This window comes from Sander vitreus, chromosome 21 (assembly GCF_031162955.1).
Source record: "Sander vitreus isolate 19-12246 chromosome 21, sanVit1, whole genome shotgun sequence".
Classification (NCBI taxonomy): domain Eukaryota; kingdom Metazoa; phylum Chordata; class Actinopteri; order Perciformes; family Percidae; genus Sander; species Sander vitreus.
The window spans coordinates 9,209,365-9,227,616 of NC_135875.1; the positions used below are offsets into that span (position 1 = coordinate 9,209,365).

Below are 18,252 nucleotides of genomic sequence, written 5' to 3' on the forward strand. Positions count from 1 at the left end.
CTTGGCCCAGTGTAAAGGCCTGAGTCAAAGAAATGTGCTGAGTGTCTCTGGTTCAGCACCCAACATTCACTTGAGTCACTATCAGACACCCTTCTTACATCAAGCATCAACGTACATAGTAAAGACTGAGGTATTTTAATGTGACACCACATTTTAAATTGTCCCACCTTCAAATCCTCATCTGGAATCCAGGTCTGGAAATTATTATTTTGCTAGGCTTTGAGATGCAGCCAGAATAATCTGCACCTACAGCTCACCTCTAGTGTAATACTAATCATAACCAACATCCATCTACTTTGTGATGAAATTCTATTCAATGCAGATTTTATGCAGTCGTTCTTTAAAAATCTCTGCAGCAACAGACAATCATTACAGATGCCTTGTATTTCAAATCAGATCCCAGCTCACCTTGCCACTGCATAATCTCTCAGAATGGTAAACGGTAAAGCGCCAAGCAAACTGCAGTATTCATGAATCCATGTGGATCCTGCTGCCATTATGCAAGTCTCTCACTCACTCACTCAGTCCCCACCAGCCAGACTTAGGCTAGTGGCTGAAGGAAGGTTTAGCAGATTAAAGTCCCTCTACACTTACCACAGCTAAGGCTGTAATCTGAGTTTCACTTAGCAGAACCTAGTAGTCAGATGTACGCGGGCGTGGGATTACAACGATGGCTGGTCCACATAAATCCCCTAGCAACCTGAGGAAACTTGGAGTACAACTAAAAGGAAAAGACTGTTTGTGTACAAAATCCAACATATTAATTCATTCTGCATCCCCATTACCTTTAGCTGACGTTGTAATATTGTGCAGGGATCAAAGCAACACGATATAAACTAAAATCCTAAAAGGCTTACATCAATACGCAGGCTCTGATCTCAGTTTTAGAAAAGCAAATGATCTTTGGTTCAACACCCTCTCCAGTGACCCAGCACTCTTCACTGGGAAAAATACTAATGGGCTTCCCTCTCGCTTTATGAATCTCTTTAAGAATACAAATAGCAAAAACAACAACAGCAGCCGCAGCCAAAGTGGGAAAACCAGATGCTATCAAATACAGTCTGAATTAGGAGATTTTACTGGGAAATAAGAATGGAGTAAACAAGAAATGTAGGTTGCTTTAGCATTGCTGTGACAGATGCCTGTGCATGGGTCAATGACAACAGGCCAAAACGTAGCTACTTAATATTGTTAGAGAGGGATTGTGGCTGTCAAAACATGTCAAGATTAAAAGAAGCATGAAGGGGAAAGAAACCCGAGTGGTTTTAGTGTCGATAAGGGAAGAATATACCGGTACATGGTAAATTCAGATTAAGTATTCAAATAATGGCTAGGTTTACAGCCTGTTCAAAGAAGTAAAGGCAGGTTCAAAATAAGGAGTATGGTCTAGCTAAACCGCCTATCTATTCTTTGACAGGGGAAAAAGACACACTGGCTTGTTTGTATTTCTTTAAACCAATCACAATCCTCCAATAGCGGCGATAGCGAGAGGTGAGGAACATTCGATGTCAGGCTTTGTCCCAGCAATGTACATCTGTTGAGCCCGACTTCATGGAAATGACAGGGATTATTGTAGCATCGTAGGCTTTAATGTGACTCATAAGAAGACAGTGTTTCGGTTGCATTAACAGCAACAGGCAGCAACAGTAAATGAATACAGCAAGCGGTAATATAAATGAGAAAACAGAGAGGCTTTCCACTAAAGTACAACCAAAATATATAATAGCTTATATATAACATGTATTGTAATAGCATGTGCATGAGGTGGTGTTAATACAGCAGTTAGCTAGTGTTTGAGCTGATCGTGCATCTCTGTTTTTTGCTGCAGTGTGGAGCTTGACTTCAAGCAGCAGGAGGACAAGCTGCAGCCGCTGATGATGAGGCTTTGCCCTACGGAGGACGGCCACTTTGCCTCCCTGCCTTACCCCCAGGAGGCCTTCACATCCACCCCAAAACGCAAGTCCAAAGCGGACTCCAAGAAGCATGCTCGCTGGAAACTTTGGTTCCTGTGAAACAACAGAGGGCCGCCTCCCCACTACTGATGCACAGGATTTATGTTTCCGGATGGTCGTCCATTTTTGTTCAGTTTATCCATCATCTTCTGTTTTATGACATCTCCTTGGCTTTTTGCAGACCTGGTAACCAGTATTAATGGAGAGCTCCACCACTGGATACTGAGCACCTTCTCAGAGATGACAGGATGTGTAATGGGACACAAGTGTGGATTCCGTGGAAAATTCTAAATGTCATGCTTACCAAAAATGGATTCAGAGTTATTTTGAACTCATTTCTTTAAACAGGGTGTGAAATTACACCAGGGCAACATATTTGGAGATCAGCAAGGTGAGAAGATGAATTTGATATCCCTCTGTCTATTTGCATATATTTTTCTAGCTGACGTCTATTCTATGATAATGGTTCAGTGATCGTCACATTTCTATTCACCAGTTGGGACTTTTGTCTTTCTTCCCAGCCTCCAGGAGAGGTTGGCAATTCAACCACGATGCTCTGAGGTCGACATCGACAGCATATCACCGTACTGCAAAGCACAATTAACACTGTTCAGGATACATTTTCTCCAGAGGAATTAAAAAGAACTATTTTGAGTAATAACTCACACATGTAGATCACCTACTGACCATGACTCATTGAAGACTTTCATAACATCTAAAGAAGAGACTTAAAGGACAAAGAAGTCAGAGATGTTTATTGGAGTTCTATGATCAACTTTCTATCCATCTCTAAAATGTCTCCTTGAATCAACTGACTTTGAAGTAAAGAATGAATAAATAACACTTATTTTCTTAATAACATTTGCAAAGTTAGATGTCAATGTAATTTTTTCTATCTAAATATATATCTATATACATTCACTTTAAGGTTTAGTGGGATATATTCATTTGAGCTGCAGTGACGGGGGCTGTAAATTTAAAAAAACTACAGTGCATAGGAGGATCATTTCTGATTCTTAATTCCTCTTTATACATTAAACTTAGTTCTTACTAACCTCACAGTGCACATGGTCATTGAAACCCAATACTCTAAAGTAAGTCTAGGCAATCAAACTTCATCAGTATAAAACTATAGAGAGTTCTGGCTCAACACACACAAAACTATGTTTAAAGATACTTTATCGTTTCAGTCACGAAACCAAGTATAATACATAATTGTTGGTTCTTAGCATATGTGAGCAGTACCAGAAGATAGCTGTGATTGTATTGCTGCAGTATCCTGCATCAGCTACTTCATTAGCTACTGAAACAAAGCCAGAAAGACTGAATGTGCCACTTCTGATCACAACCAGGGCTTCTACAGTGCAGGGTGACAGGCGTGTAGCCTTGCATGCTTTTTACAACAATCGGATTTTGCAGGATATTTTCTAGCTTTTAAAGAAACGTTTCTAAAGAGAATGACAAAAAAGTTTTGTTTTTCCCCTCACCCTTTGTTTTATTACTAGCTCCTGCTCATCGCTTCCCATCTATTCAACTGTAAAGTAAAAACTCATGTAGTAGCTCTATTCAGGGTTCAGAGACTATGTACAGCCAAAATAATATTTGCATTTACTATATATAAATATATATTGTATAGCATCAAATAGGGCTGATACCATTTTAATGAGTGGGAAAGCAGCCAGAATCTAAAAGAAAACTGTTAACGTTAACAGCGCCTGCAGAGGCATGAAACCGAAGTCACTCTCAAACCCCAAAACACTGCTCCAAAAGACAGGAAATGCGCCAAAGTGGTTTCAAGGGCATAAAAGAAGCATATTTATCTACTGTCACAACAATACCTTGCAAACTACTAGACATCACTGGTTTGACCTTCACAAGCTCTAACATGCTGCTTCCTGTTGGCTACGTGTGACTCACACCTTTCTTTCCGTAGTTGCTGTAGCATCAAGAGAGAAATAGTTGTTTATCTGTACCTTAATGAAGTGCAATTGATTTAATATGTGCAATACTGTGTATTTTATACTGTTATTTTAAAAAAAAAGAAAAAAAAAGAAGAAAATATGAAAAATAAAATACAGAGCTCTCAAAGTCTAGAGAAGACTGATTATCATTTGCGTAGCATAGTGAGTTGCATACTAGGTTGTTACTTTCATCAAGGCAAATACCAGTTAAAGGATCGGCTCACCCAAATTACAAAAAAATATATTTTCTCAGTATCTCTGATGGTATCAAGCAGTTAATATTACATTTGTTAAGGATTGTGAGGTCTGAATTATCAAGTTTCTGTTAAGATATGCTTGCTTTTGAAATTTATAAATGTAATTATTTTCAATGCTGTGAGCACCACAAGTAAAATGTCATTCACCTCAAATTGCAATGATGTGTCAGCAGAAATCTCAAGAGACAAATATCTCAAAACTAAAACTATATGCAGTGATAAACACTACTATGTGAAGAAATATGTTATTTTGTGAACCAACCCTGTAATTAAGGATTTCACTTAGGCTTAGTTTGAAAATTCTGTATGCAAAACAATCAACTCCAATCCTATGTGATGAAAAGAGGGAAATAAGGCTGAAAATGAACCTAAAATCAGGCTTGCATCTCTTTGATGTAGTGGGGCGGCACAACACGAGAGCAGAATAAAACAGAGGGATAAGCAGCAAAGGGCTTCTGCTGCACACAGTAAACTTGCCTTAAAACCTGTGTGTGCGTACATGCAACTGCCTGATGTTGCCGCAGACCAGAAATGAGGTGAAACCATGAAGTAAAGTGGGGACAAAGCTCTGAGTAAATGCCCCAGAGATCGGAGTCACCCTCACAAGGATGCATAAAGCTGAACGAAGAACCAATGTTGCTCCCCCCCCCATCCATAGCAGGGCCATCCCCCGGGTGGATGTTTACAGCAGAGTGCTAAGAGTACAAACAAGACAACCAGTGCAGCTTCATGTCTCACATTCTTACACCTTTTAACCGCAGTCCTCTGTGGTTTGAAGGTGGTGAGCATCCCCACGTGAGTCCCAGTGGTTTCCACACAGCATTAACACACGTACAGTATGACATGAGTTGTCGCAGAGTCAATAAACCCAGGAGGACGCTCAGTCAAAGTTTCAGCACAGGAGAGGAGAGGTGCAGCGAGTGAGTGATAAGTGCACATTTGAGGCATTATGATGCAGTGCCATATCTCACTATGATTCTTTTCTGTAAGAGCTCTGCAGCAGTCTGGCCAGCAGGAGAGAGAGACGATACGGAGAGAAGACAGAGAGAGAGAAGCAAGGAGATACTCAGAGAAATATTTGGACAGAAAGAGATATAAAGACAGAGATAGAGAGTGAGTGATACAGAGAGCCATGGATACAGGGAGGATTCTGATCTGAATAGACGTCATTGAGAAGTCAAGGCTTTGTTGCAATATATTCGGTCAGTGAGTACATTCAGCAAAAAACGAGCTTCAGTCCCCTGTTAGCTGGTCAGCTCCATACTGTCAATCAATAGCACAAGTCCTTCCCCTGCAGCTTTCCACTCCATTCCTTCTGCACACTGCAGGAAAATCGGCAGGATGACGACGAAGCACTGCAGCCAACTATCACCACAACCTGTTGTGGGTTAGTCCTCAAACCTACAACTATGAAAAGTTTAATAGGTCATTTAGACAACATTAAAGTTAAGCTTACTGTCTTGCAATGTTTCCAATACATCCTCAGGTCTGTTAGGTATACCATAGAATTAATTTGAGGCGTTTTCTGACAATGCATAACAAAATATGCAATGGTCAGTATTGCCAACATGACAGACAAAGAAAAAACAAGGTTTGTTTCATTGATTTGGTTGGAACTTTAAAAGCAGAAGACAAGTGTGTAACACACCGATTTTTCTAGCTGGAGCTTCCTACCCGTGTGTATCTGCAAGGCTCATCCAGAAGCTTAAAACTAGAGGAAAAATGTAATTCAAGGGCATAAAGGTAGAACTGACAGCAGGGACAGCCTAAATGTTTCTACTACCATTCTAATATAAATGTATTCACAAGGGCTCATCTCAACCTGTGCGAGTGTGGACATGAATATAAAGATACAGCCCACTGGGATGTCCAACGATGCAAATGTGTGGCGATGCTGTGTAAGTCGCTAACGGGCATAGCACTGCAGTGACAACACACAACAAAACCAACGCCCCCAAGCCATCACTGTGATCATTCGCATCAACATTCTGTGTCCACCACCTCCATAGGAGAGGAAAAAAGAGAAAAGAAGAGAGACAGAGAGAGAGAGAGCGAGAGAGAGGAGGTAGACAGAGTAGAAGATTAATGCATAAATCTAAATGTAAGAGGCTGCCACTCAGAAGAACAATGTCGGTGGTTGGCTGCAGTGTTGTGTGAGCAGCAGCGCACAATCTGCCTGCAGAGCAGGCAGCAATGCCCAGCAGCAGCAACAACAGTCCTCTGATTAGAAAGCTACGACCCTTCCAGCAGCGCTAACTAGCTCTCATAGCTGTTAAGAATTCACACCAACCTTATTGATCATTCAGTAGAGATTTGATGAGCTGCTTCAAACGCAGCTTCTGTCCCCAGGTACTATATACATATATGTATGTATATATACAGTGTCTGAGTGAAAGAGCCATAGTGCTTTTAAAAAGACAAGGCTTTGACTAACTCCCGTTGAGTAAAATGACACTGCACACTGATGCCAACGATTATGCTGGTACTTAGAAATGTCAAGGCAATCAAGTACAGTGGCTAGTTTGCTAAAGAGGCGGCAGCTGACAAAAGGTAGGGGTCAGTGGGGACAATAAAAGCAAGCTGTATTTAGGGGAGAGACATAAAATAGAGGGCAGCTGCAGCACATGTATACAAAGTAGATAGTTTCAATAGCCACAGAAGGTCATGGGTAGAGCAGTTTCATTAACCAGAAAGGAAGCTGGTCTGCTTTCGCGCCATTCAGCAGCCACTGCTGGAAGCAGGGAACGCCATTGCACCTACACCACAGGGGGGATGCTGAAATGGATGCACTTAGTGTAATTCAGCAGAGAAGAGGCCTGCCTTCAGAAGCGTTGATAGCCTTTTAGACAAAGTGGTAGGTGTGTTCCATTTCTGAAATATTGTACATGATCAAAAGAAACTGCAGTGAAAAATAACAAAGGGAAAATGGCAGGAACAGACAGATATCTAACAGTGTACAACCTCTTTTGCAAATCCGACTTTTCAAAACTCTCTGACCATGAGCCAGGCAGGACGGTGCAAAGCCTGTATCACTGGCTTAATAATGGATGGATTGGAGAGCTAGGGAGGGAGAGTTAGTGGGAGTCCTAGACTCCCTCCAGACAGCTGGCTGGGAGAGAATGGGCAGCAGGGAGACCTCGGCTCAACTCACAGCTTCATAAGCTTTACATTATGCAGAGCGACGCATGCTGGCGATCTGTTACACAACGGAGGGCTCACCATTTGCGCAATTAGCTTGGTGCATTGCTAACATACCTTTAGACAGAGGTAGAGAAGGAACAGAGGAACAGCTAGAGAATACCTGCTCTAAGAAGAGGGTAAGACAGGACACAGTGGACAAAGGATGAGTGCTGCGGGCATATTATAACATGGTGATATAACACACGCTCATAACCAAACTCTGGGTACTCTTGGCTTTTGTCAATCACTCTCTGCTGGTGTGGCTCAGTGACTGGTAATAAAAGCAGATAAGCTTCTATTTAAACAGGTGATGCCATTTCCTGCTTCTCCCCAGATGGAAGAGGGTGCTGTGCGCACACACACACACACACACACACACACAATAAATAACCCGAGACAGAAGGAGAAAGGATGCTACACCAACCAGTAACAGTATCAATATAATGAGATGGTATCATACGACTCCCCATTTTCCTATTCATCCTTGAAAGACAGAGAAAATCTTTCTCTCATCACTCTGCTGTATTTAAGTGAGATATAAAAGTACTTTTAAGTGCCCTCAGAGGATCTCCTTCATCATAAAACCTTGCATAAAAAATATATAGGTTTATTACCCAAGTCTCACTTTCAAAGTCACATCACAAGCTACATGCAGCTCTAATGGATACAACAGGATACAATAGAATGACTCAGAGAATACAAAAGTTGACATTCATCGGACTCTTACACTAATGAAAATGGATACAGGCTTTGCCACGGAAATAAGGCAGACAGCATATTTATACTATGACTGATAAGTGCATTAATTGCAACCAAGCTCCTGCTGAGAGAGTGATTGAGAGAAGGATGCTGAACGGCACTGAAAGGGGTACAGTACACAGTTTGTGTGATAGGATTACAGCAGAGTATCAAAAATGGTCTAATGAGTGAGGGATCAGACAAACAGGCAAAGACACACGCAGAAAACATTGTGAAACGGCAAAAGCAAAACAAACACACAGATTGGCACACAAACAACTGGCTGGAGACCAAACCTACTCTTAGATTGAGGTGGTGTGAAAGCATTCTGCCAAGGTAGACTTTACCTTTAATGATAGCTTTAGAAAGGAACTGGAGTTGCTGTGACCTGTGGGAGTTATAGTGTGTTCCATTTACCTCGGAACTCGGAAGCTGGAGCTGGGTTAGCTAGGTTAGCCATTGTTAGCAATACCAGTAGATAACAACGCATTACGCTGTTTTTTGTGCATACAAACAGCAAGATTCAGTGAAACACAAACGACAAAGACAAACGTGCTTAGAACTGTATGTTACTACAGCTTTCACTGCTGTCGATGCACGGGGCATCCATGTTGGATTTTGAGCTTGGGGTACTCGGAGGTTGTCCGACTTCCGAGCTCGGAAATCCGAGTTCAAGGGGCATGTTTCCGACTTTGACCTCAGAAATTCCAAAATCCGAGTACAAACGGAACGCACTACTAAAGCTGTCTACACATGATAGGCGGCAAAACCGCTTTGCGTGGGCCGTTCCATTGATTTCCTATGGGGAGAGCGGATTTTCCGCTCTGTGCTGCGCTCAAAGTTCAAATTATTTCAACGTTGACCTAGTTGCCGCTGACCTGTCGAAAGCGCAACCAATGAGATATCAGCTGTCGTTACCTAGCGACGGGAAATAGCTTCCTTGCCACCCTTGATGACGAATACCTGCGCTGTGCTCTCTGCGCTTTGCTCTGCTTCCTACCTAGCGGTGCGCAGAGAGCAAATCGCTAATCATGTGTAGGCGGCTTGAGGTGGTTGTGGTACAGAGGCCTCTAAATTGGTGTGTGTGCGTGTGTGTGTGTGTGTGTGTGTGTGTGTGTGTTAACAAAAAGAAGCAAAAAACAGAACTAAAGAGAGCTAGCTGTGGGCATACAGCTAAAAGTTGCAGAGAATCGGACAAACTTACGATGTGAGGGGAATCGCGGCCCATGGAAATTACCGTCCTGTTAACAGTCCTCAGCAGCTTCTCCATGACGATCTGCACGTGCCACTGGGTGGGACCCTGTGAAAAAATACAGTTATTACTTACATTTCCCACAACGACTATAAACACGTCTTCTAATTTTAAAATTACAATAGATTTTGAATGACCGTGCAAATTGACAAGTCTAGGCAGAACCCTATAACCTCGTTTCCAAGTGGCTTTCTGTGATTCGGGTAAATGTCAAAGCTCCTCATGTACATTTGGCCAGTTGTCAGCTCAAATTAAAAAAAAAGACATCACCATGGAATAAGAGCCAAATTGCCAATAACTTCTTAAAAGCTAATTTCCAGACAATGTTGAAGTGGTGTGCGGAAGGGATTCCTCCTCTAATTTCAAGAAATACACACAGTAACAGATCACCAAAAATCTGCTTGTTTCTTGGTCCATGGATCAACTTTCCACCATAATTCACTGACATTTGCTTACATAAATAAATCAATAAATTACTATTAACTAAAACTGCTTCTTTACTGCTTTTGGTGACATTACAAAACCAATTATATGTTGTACTTTATCAATAGATATGACACATGTTAATACTGCTTTCAAAAAAACTTATACTTTTGTTAAGAGACCTGACAATTACGACAATGCAGCCAAAATGGTTAATACATTGTGAACCCTAGCATTTGGAGGGGGAAACACCCATGGAGCAGTTGTACAGTTGTCATAAGTGGGATGATTTTCCATGGACCTGCTTATTAGTGAGTTTGAGTTAGCGCAGGGCTGTTTCTCACGGTCTGTACCCATCTGTAGGGGAAATATTCTAAGCAGACCGAGCTCTGCAGCGTCAACCTACACTTTCAATAATTTACACAGCTCTGCGGTTGAGGAACTCATGCACTCAGGTCTGTGCACATAAGCACACACAAATATTCACACAAGTAAGTGTGATGCACATCTTTCATGAAAACACAGACCCAGAGTTTTTTTCTGGGCCCTTTATAAAAGTCCTACACAAACACAACATGTTCTAATCTATTTAAATATACAATTAGATATTTATTCATAACAAGGTATAATTGTTTATTAACTTTGAAACTCAAGTGGACAAATCTGATTCCCATCAATGTCTACGTGTTTATGGAAGTCTATGAAAGCATACAGTGCAGGACAGGTATAAAAGAGAGCAGGGCAGGGAGAGGACGCAGCACAAAGGCAGAGAGAGACAGAAGGCGTGTGAAAGGGAGAGCAAGTGGGAGATAATATTGAGCAGAGTGGAGTGTGGGAGGCGAGGCCGTTGTGATCAATGGCGAGGAGAGTCTGAGGGCCTGCGGGAGGACATCAGGAGTCTGGGCATGGAAGAGGTTGAAACACACTCGTGAAGCAGCTGAGTGTGTGTGTCTGTGTGTGTGTGTGTGTGTTTGTGTTATTATATATGCACTGAGGTCTGAGGCTGATACCTGAGTGTGAGGGATGTAAACTTGTAATGGTAAGCTATTTCCTGCCACTTTATAAACTAAACAATTAATTAATTAATTGGAAAACAATTAATTAACAATTAATTTACCGATAAATGAAGGAAACATTAGCTTTGACTGGCTACATAACTGGCTCTGTGATTGATTTACCATGTAGTAAAGAGTTCATCAACATGTTGTTGGAGCATGTTGTTGAATGATGTTGAAGATGGCCTTCTAGCCACACTGAGCGATGAATTACTGAACAAGGCCAACTCTACAGGTTAGTAAATTAACAGTGCTGTAAAAAGGTGCTCCTTCCAGGGCATGCAGGGCAATAAAATACATTAAGAACAACGCACTGATTAGTAGGTATTCAGAAAAATAACCACAGTCGAAACAGCTTCTTCTTTATGCAGGGACTTCTGGATCCCCTTGTTATGCTATTAATTATCCCAGAGGGAAATTAATGTACATAAAGCTGGAGAGTTGTGTTCATTACCACATCCTTCCTGTAGAGCACCTCCAGGATGTCACTAAGCAGCTGGCAGCAAGCCTTCGGCTCCTCACGCTTCTCCAGGTGGAACTTCAGCTGGTCCGTCATCAGCGGCAGGAGGATCTCTCGGCAATCTGTAGGGACACCGGCAAATACACACAGTCACAACGTCGCTCAACACATGGGCGCAGATGATGGATCACACAAGGCAGAACAGCATATGTTCTCGAAACACTCAATGAAGAAGCATGCAGCTTGTTAATGGCTTCCTCACAGCTCAGAGGATTAAATTAAAACAATGCACATAATGACTATTGATTAAACTGAATGAGGCAAAATCTTCTTAAATCCCTTGGAGTAGTCACAGTGCATCAGCATGAATGTCAGAACAAAAGCCAATCAGAGCCATACACATTGTCATAGGACAGCCAATAAAAAAAAAAAACCTGGCTTAAAATATCAAGTAAGAAATTGAAGCTGCAAGCAGCATTGGACGGGGCCTCGCGCCTCTGCACGCGTCAGGGTTACTGACGGATGCTGCTCCTTGCGACCGTACATTTGCACGGAACTCAGACACTGCAAATCATCAGCAATGAAAAGGGAACTCCCTGCTGAGTTCAATGATACCTCACACAAGACTCTACCTTAAACGGGTCACCAATTATGAAAGGGGGCGTGGCTTAAGCATAGGGGGGCGGGCCAAACCATCACCAATGAATAAGGAACTCTCTGCTGAGTTCAATGATACCTCACACAAGTCTACATCAAACGGGTCATAAGTTATAAAAAGGGGCGTGGCTAAATCATGGGGGGTGGGTCAAACCATCACCAATCAAAAAGAAACTCTCTGCTGAGTTCAATGATACCTCACACAAGACTCTACCTTAAATGGGTCACCAGTTATGAAAGGGGCGTGGTTTAAGGATAAGGGGCGGGCCAAACCATCACCAATGAAGAAGGAACTCTGCTGAGTTCAATGACACCTCACACAAGACTCTACCTTAAACGGTTCAATTGTTATGAAAGGGGTGTGGCCTGATTATGTGGGCGTGGTTAAATTATAGGGGGCAGCTCAGTATCACATGCAGACCACACATAAGTTTCATGTAAATCGGATGATGTTTGTCATATAAGGCTGATTTTCTGTTGCCAGCTATGACCAAAAGTTTAAAAAAAAATTGGCCAAATTGTACAAAGTAACTTCTTCGTTCATCGATAAATGCTCAAAATGACCGACACGGCACGCTGAAAAGTTTTGCTTTTAATAACTTTTCATCGTTAAGGTCTTTAGATGACACAGACCGAAATTGAAGTCAATCTGATGAAATCTCTAGGAGGAGTTCGTTAAAGTACAGCACCTTGACTTTTAGGCCTACTTCCTGTTGCCACTAGGGGGCGCTATGACTGAGTAAATATCGGCCTTTATTTGTCCTCAGGGTTGGACACTTTTGAATCCTGAAATGTTTTGAGCCAAAGGCGATTCATTTGCCGGAAGAAAGGAAAGGAAAGGAAAGGAAAGGAAGGAAGAATTCCTTCAGTTTCAATAGGGCCTTCGCCGCTGTCAGCGCTTGGGCCCTAAAAATAGCCATATTGATCCTTCTCAAATATTGACCATTGTTGTGGTACCCTTAATCAAAGCACTTAACCTGCTACTGTCCCAGTGGGTAACAGTTGTACTGTTGTGAATGTCAAGCCTTGTAATTTTGAAAAGATAAAGTATACGCATGTTTGATAAAACATTTTTCCAGGGGGGGAAAATTGGTAGAAATGAAAGAATCATGTATTCTTTATGTCTCTATTGCACCTAAAATAGCAAGTAAAGGCAGCAGAAAAACTTTCTTGCTAAATCTGTCAAAGTAACAGTTGCAATTAATTCAACACAACATGCAACCAAACCCAAGTTTGGCTGATGTTGACAGCAACATCAAAAAGTGAATTTCCATATGCAGAGGGTAGAGAATTTGGTTGGCAATTGGACATGGAGGACAGCAGAGATAAGCCAGAGAGTATTCTCATGGAAGGTAAACCTAAGGCAGTCTGCCACAAAATTATCATATTTTTTATTAAACCTTCTGATTTCAATCTTAGTGGTGTATGTGTATGGGGGTCATATTTAAAGCCTAGGGACAAATACTGGAGTTAGGTTGGTTCAATAAAAAGATTGGGAGTATCCATTAGGGGGGTTAGGTAAATATCTTTAAGATTGGTGAATAGAATATAAACTGATAACCCGTCTGCAAGAAAAGAAAAGACGTTAGAAATAAAACACCTCTCAATGACCTCATGCAGTGCGCTGACATTGTCTCCCAAACACAAAGGAGTACTGATATTAATTTCATATTAACAAAGTACTACTGATATTAATTTCATATTAAAAGAAAAGAATGAGAACAAAAGAGCAGCACACATGCAGTGGCAGACTAAAGGGACTCCAGTACTCTTCAAATAATCTAATAACATGGTGGAGAAAACCGCTGCTTTAAAAAGGGCCACTGAGCAATGGATTTCAATTCACAATCAATAAAATCTCTCTGCTTCACAGATAGTTACAGCTTTAATAAGCCAATCAACTGGGACAAAATAAAACTTCCAATTTTATTACTCATTCTCTCACACACACGCACACACACACACACACCTTTGCCAATTGTCAAACCTGCTCAAGGCCGAACGATGAAGAGCAGGATGTAACGCATAATGAATAGTATGAACTATACCCAGAGATATTAAACATGAATCCATTCAGTGTTATATATTCTCTGACCCATTCTAAAGGAACTACATGTAAAATTGAGCAGTATGGACTTATTCAATGAAGATAGATGAAGAAAGAAAAAGGTGATACCTTCATCTCAACATGATCAGACCACGATCACACAAAAATGGAAAGAAAACTTCTACTTGTGGGGGGGGGGAGCAAGTTTGAAGGTGGCGCCAAAGGAAAGTTGTTTATCCTCTGATGAGCATGAAAACACTTTCATGTCTTACCTTATCTCCTCTATCTTATTTGCATGTAATTTTTCCTAATTTCTTGGCCCAAGAGTGGTGAAATTGCAAAGGTAACAGTGACCAAAATACACGAGGCTTACCCTCTGAGAATCATTACATTGCTCACTCAATTTCACAGTAATTCATCAATTACATGTTGAGACATATCACATACAACTTCAAAAGGTTGAGCTGACCTAAATCAAAACGGGCTCATTTTGGGTCGCCCGACCTGCGGCTATTTGCAGCATGTCATTCCCCCTCTCTCTCTTTTTTCATGCCTTCAGCTGTCCTGTCAAAATATAGGCCTAAAATGCCATGGCAATCTTCCCTGTACATTTTGACTTATCTTGTGTGGAAAGGGCAGGAGGTCAGGAAAAACAAGAATAAAATATCCTGATGATCATGATAATCCACTGCAAATTACATGGAAATCCAACATCCTTTCAGGAAATAAAGTGTTGGAAGAGTGGATATTTCCTGTTGGTGGTGCTAGATTAAAGTTCACAGGATCACCACAGTCAGTAGGATTTATCCCAATGATCTATCTAATGGTTCTCAAGACATTTCACTTTGACCTATGGACTCTGCCAACCCTCAGTGGCTCTACCCAAACGTGCTACGACAGAGTTTAGAGCATGGACATATGCTGCAGGCTGCTCTACAATACAGCTATTATTCACATAAAACTTCCACTGGTTAATACCTGAAAAGGAATGTTATGGATATTAGGAGTTTGTATTGTCACTTGTTAGCTATCCCTGACACAGAGTGATAACCATGTCTGCACCAAAATATTTGTGGTGCTATGGAACAGAGCACCAAGCTATCCGCCTGATACAGCTTAAAATGAAACTGCGCGTTTTTATGTACGTGTGTGTGCTTTGTAATCTTCCAGGGTTTGAACATTGACATTGTGTGGAGTGTTAATACCTTGTTTTTGCAGGGCCATCACTCCTTTTGTGCCCCCTCAAAATACACACAGGTGGTAACACACACTAACGCATAAATGCACATAGTCTTGCGCGCGCGCGCGCACACACACACACACACACACACACACACACACACACACACACACACACACACACACCTTGCTACACAAGTAGCAGGGTAGGAGCAGGACAAGCAGAGTGGAACTATCAAGCTAGGCCATGAGCGGTCTCCTCAAACTTCCAGCGCAAAGTCGCAAACAGATTTTAGACGCTACAGTGATTTTCCCCTTTAAAACAGACCAGGAGAGCAGCTGACATATTTGTTCTCTTCCAATGAGCCCATTTGCAAGTGATTTATGCGCCTGTCCCGCTCTCTCCTTTTACATCATAAACATTGAAGGTGACACAACGTTGTGCCTTCAAAATAAAAAAGACCCAAAATGTCCCTCTTTTCTGAGTTCATTAAGTTTCCATCTGCAGCAGGGAATAGCATACGCATACCAATCGCACTCAACATACAGCATTTCCATTTCAAATGTATAGATGAAACTCACGGAGAAAGGAATGTCTGCTTATTGTCGTCATTCTGAACAGAAATAAGCCCATCAGGGACTGAAAAATACTAATTTAAGACGTGCTTTTACAGAAACAGTTAATATGTTAATGATTGTGCAGCCTACAGGAAAGAAAACACTTCCAACAGTGAACTCATTCAATGCATATTGATGAGTGTGTGGAGACGACTAAGAAACTCCATGTTGAGCATCTAGGTAGATGCCTCTTGCTGGGTTGTAATTTGCTCTGAGCATTCCAGTACATTTCCCTTTGGGATTGGCCGGCAATGGACCCTTTCAGGGACCACCTGGGGATCAGGATGCATCCTGAGTCCCAAGAGCATGTGCACTTGTCTTACTACAGCTGATTAGACCACCTTTAAAAACTGCCTGGCTAACCCATTTGGTCATTGCAGTGGTCATTATCTGCAATAAAACATATCCAAAGCGGAGCTCAGCTTGATACTGATGTGGAAAGGACAATTTTACTTGGCAAATAAGCCTTCTCCATCACTGGTTTTTGCAGTTTTAAAACATGCATGCACCTAATGGACTACTAGAAATGTTCAAAGCAACGGAGCGTGGAGCTGTTGTGAGAACCGAGCAGCAGGGTAGCCTGTATCTACATCACAGCAACGAGTCCTCTGGCTGGTCAGCAGGACATTCACAAGCATCGGGGAGGCTTGCCTGTCCACAATTACACAAACAGATCAATAGCATTGACCAGAGCACCACACCCTGAGCATTGTCCTTCAATAGTTACTCACTTAACTGGACAAACCACAATTTTAGGTTGCTAAAGTATGAAAGGAATGCATTATCAAGTTGAAGACATTTACACTGTTATGTTCATTGTTAACTAGATTATTAGGACAAACACGCCATCACACCTTGCCTAAATTCCATTTCATAATACCTTTTTGTACATTCATGCTGAACTAAACAATCTGATGACGGAGCTGGAGAGCAGCCGTGCAAGTGGATACTTGTTGTCCACTTCCTTCACATTAGCTGACTGCTCTGAGGCATGTGTTGTCCCTGCCAGCCACATTAAATCACTGTTGCCATTTCATTGCTTTAGGAACTTTGCATTTAATTTACCAACACGGGACAGTGTGTGTGAGCGTGCTTGACTCTAAATCAGGACCTAACCTAACACGGCCTTTAGTGGATTGCTGCCTCTGGCAAAAGGTTTGGCCCTCAACCATCACTGCAGCAGGGCCGCAGGCTAGCCTGGCTGCAGACACTGGAGGTTGGACTAGACTCTCATTAAACCATCTCTACATCCCTGCTCTTCATATTTGACATTACTACAACATGGCCGAAATATACAATAGCATGGTGCTCATGTGTACTATGAAAGTATTAGTGTGGATGTGTGTGTAAGTGCTGTTTGGGTGTGACAAGAATATGGAAACGAGAACAGAAATTACCTAATGAACACATTTAAATCATGAAATAGTCATACAAAGAAGAAAAGGAGGGGCTTAGACTTGAAGACTGTGTGGATGGGAATACTGATATCTTTATACAGACAAGTCCCCGTGATTTTAGCAGTGAGATTGCTTAACTCTCTTAGGCAACAAGAGGGATTTCCACTATGCCCTTACCAACAACCTTTACTGACTCACAAAGGGCTGCCAAGGGGGGCAGGTGGTGTGTTTGATTGCCTATATTACTGCTTTGTGAGTGAAGGTGCATGCACTAAGGAACAATTTGTGTGTGTGTGTGTGTGTGTGTGTGTGTGTGTGTGTGTGTGTGTGTGTGTGCGCGCTCTCTCACCGTGATGAGCAAAGAGATCGCTGTGGACAATGTCAATCAGACAGTCTAGCTTCTGTTTCACCAGGCGACCCAGAGGAACCTTCAGGATGAACTCGGTGAACAGCTTGCTACGGAGACAGGAGGAGGACAATAAAGACAAAAAGTCAGACTGATCAGGCATCTTGGGCTGGTTGACTGCTTCCCATCACTAGCCATCGTCCAAAACACAATTAAAGGCCCTGCACACCAACACAGGTACTCAAAATTCTGGCTATGGTTGAGTATATGACAATATATAGCATCAGAGCGTCAGACAATAGCAGCTGACCTGGGATGATCTCGAAGAACAGCTTGCTACCAGAGATAGATTTTGCTATCTCCGATTGTATTAGAGGATAGCAGTCACTATTGCAAATCAATGACAAGGACGTCAAGGTGTCCAAACTCCGTAAACTTAAAATGATAAAGGAAGTTTCCTCAACAGGTTCAACAACACTGAAAACACCTGTGTGTGCGTGCACGTGTGTGTGCGCGCACGTGTGTGTGCGTGCGTGCGTGCGTGCATGTGTGCGTGACTGCCAGTGCATACTATTCAACTAGTTTTTGGTTTATTTGTTTTAAGACAACCAACATTTAGCTCAGCAAGAACCATCATCATGAGCATTCAACAACTCAGAGCTTGAAAGATAAATCGGCATTCATGCACACACATAAAGCTCACAGTTTTCTCCTCAATGAAGAGGCCAGA

General features: G+C 42.0%; 2 protein-coding genes across 4 annotated transcripts in view; one reads left to right on the forward strand and one right to left on the reverse strand.

Annotated features, from left to right (window-relative positions):
• The window catches only part of insyn2a (inhibitory synaptic factor 2A), a 33,115-nt gene extending 28,811 nt beyond the window's left edge, over positions 1–4,304 (forward strand). Inside the window, exons 4-5 of one of the 2 annotated variants that reach the window (XR_013503699.1) lie at positions 1,829–2,343; positions 2,474–4,304. Coding sequence is in view for 1 of the 2 variants with exons in the window: in XM_078278480.1 (XP_078134606.1) it covers positions 1,829–2,012 (184 nt within the window). In the remaining variant the exon portion in view is untranslated. Of the gene's footprint in view, positions 1–1,828 lie in introns of both variants that reach the window. The other variant, XM_078278480.1, reaches the window with a different exon arrangement.
• Positions 1–18,252, reverse strand: part of dock1 (dedicator of cytokinesis 1) — a 188,603-nt gene that overhangs the window by 106,972 nt on the left and 63,379 nt on the right. For both annotated transcript variants that reach the window (XM_078278479.1, XM_078278478.1), the window contains exons 25-27: positions 17,526–17,632; positions 11,273–11,400; positions 9,293–9,388 (exon numbers count right to left, since the gene is read on the reverse strand). In XM_078278479.1, the coding sequence (XP_078134605.1) occupies positions 9,293–9,388; positions 11,273–11,400; positions 17,526–17,632 (331 nt within the window). The remainder of the gene's footprint in view (positions 1–9,292; positions 9,389–11,272; positions 11,401–17,525; positions 17,633–18,252) is intronic.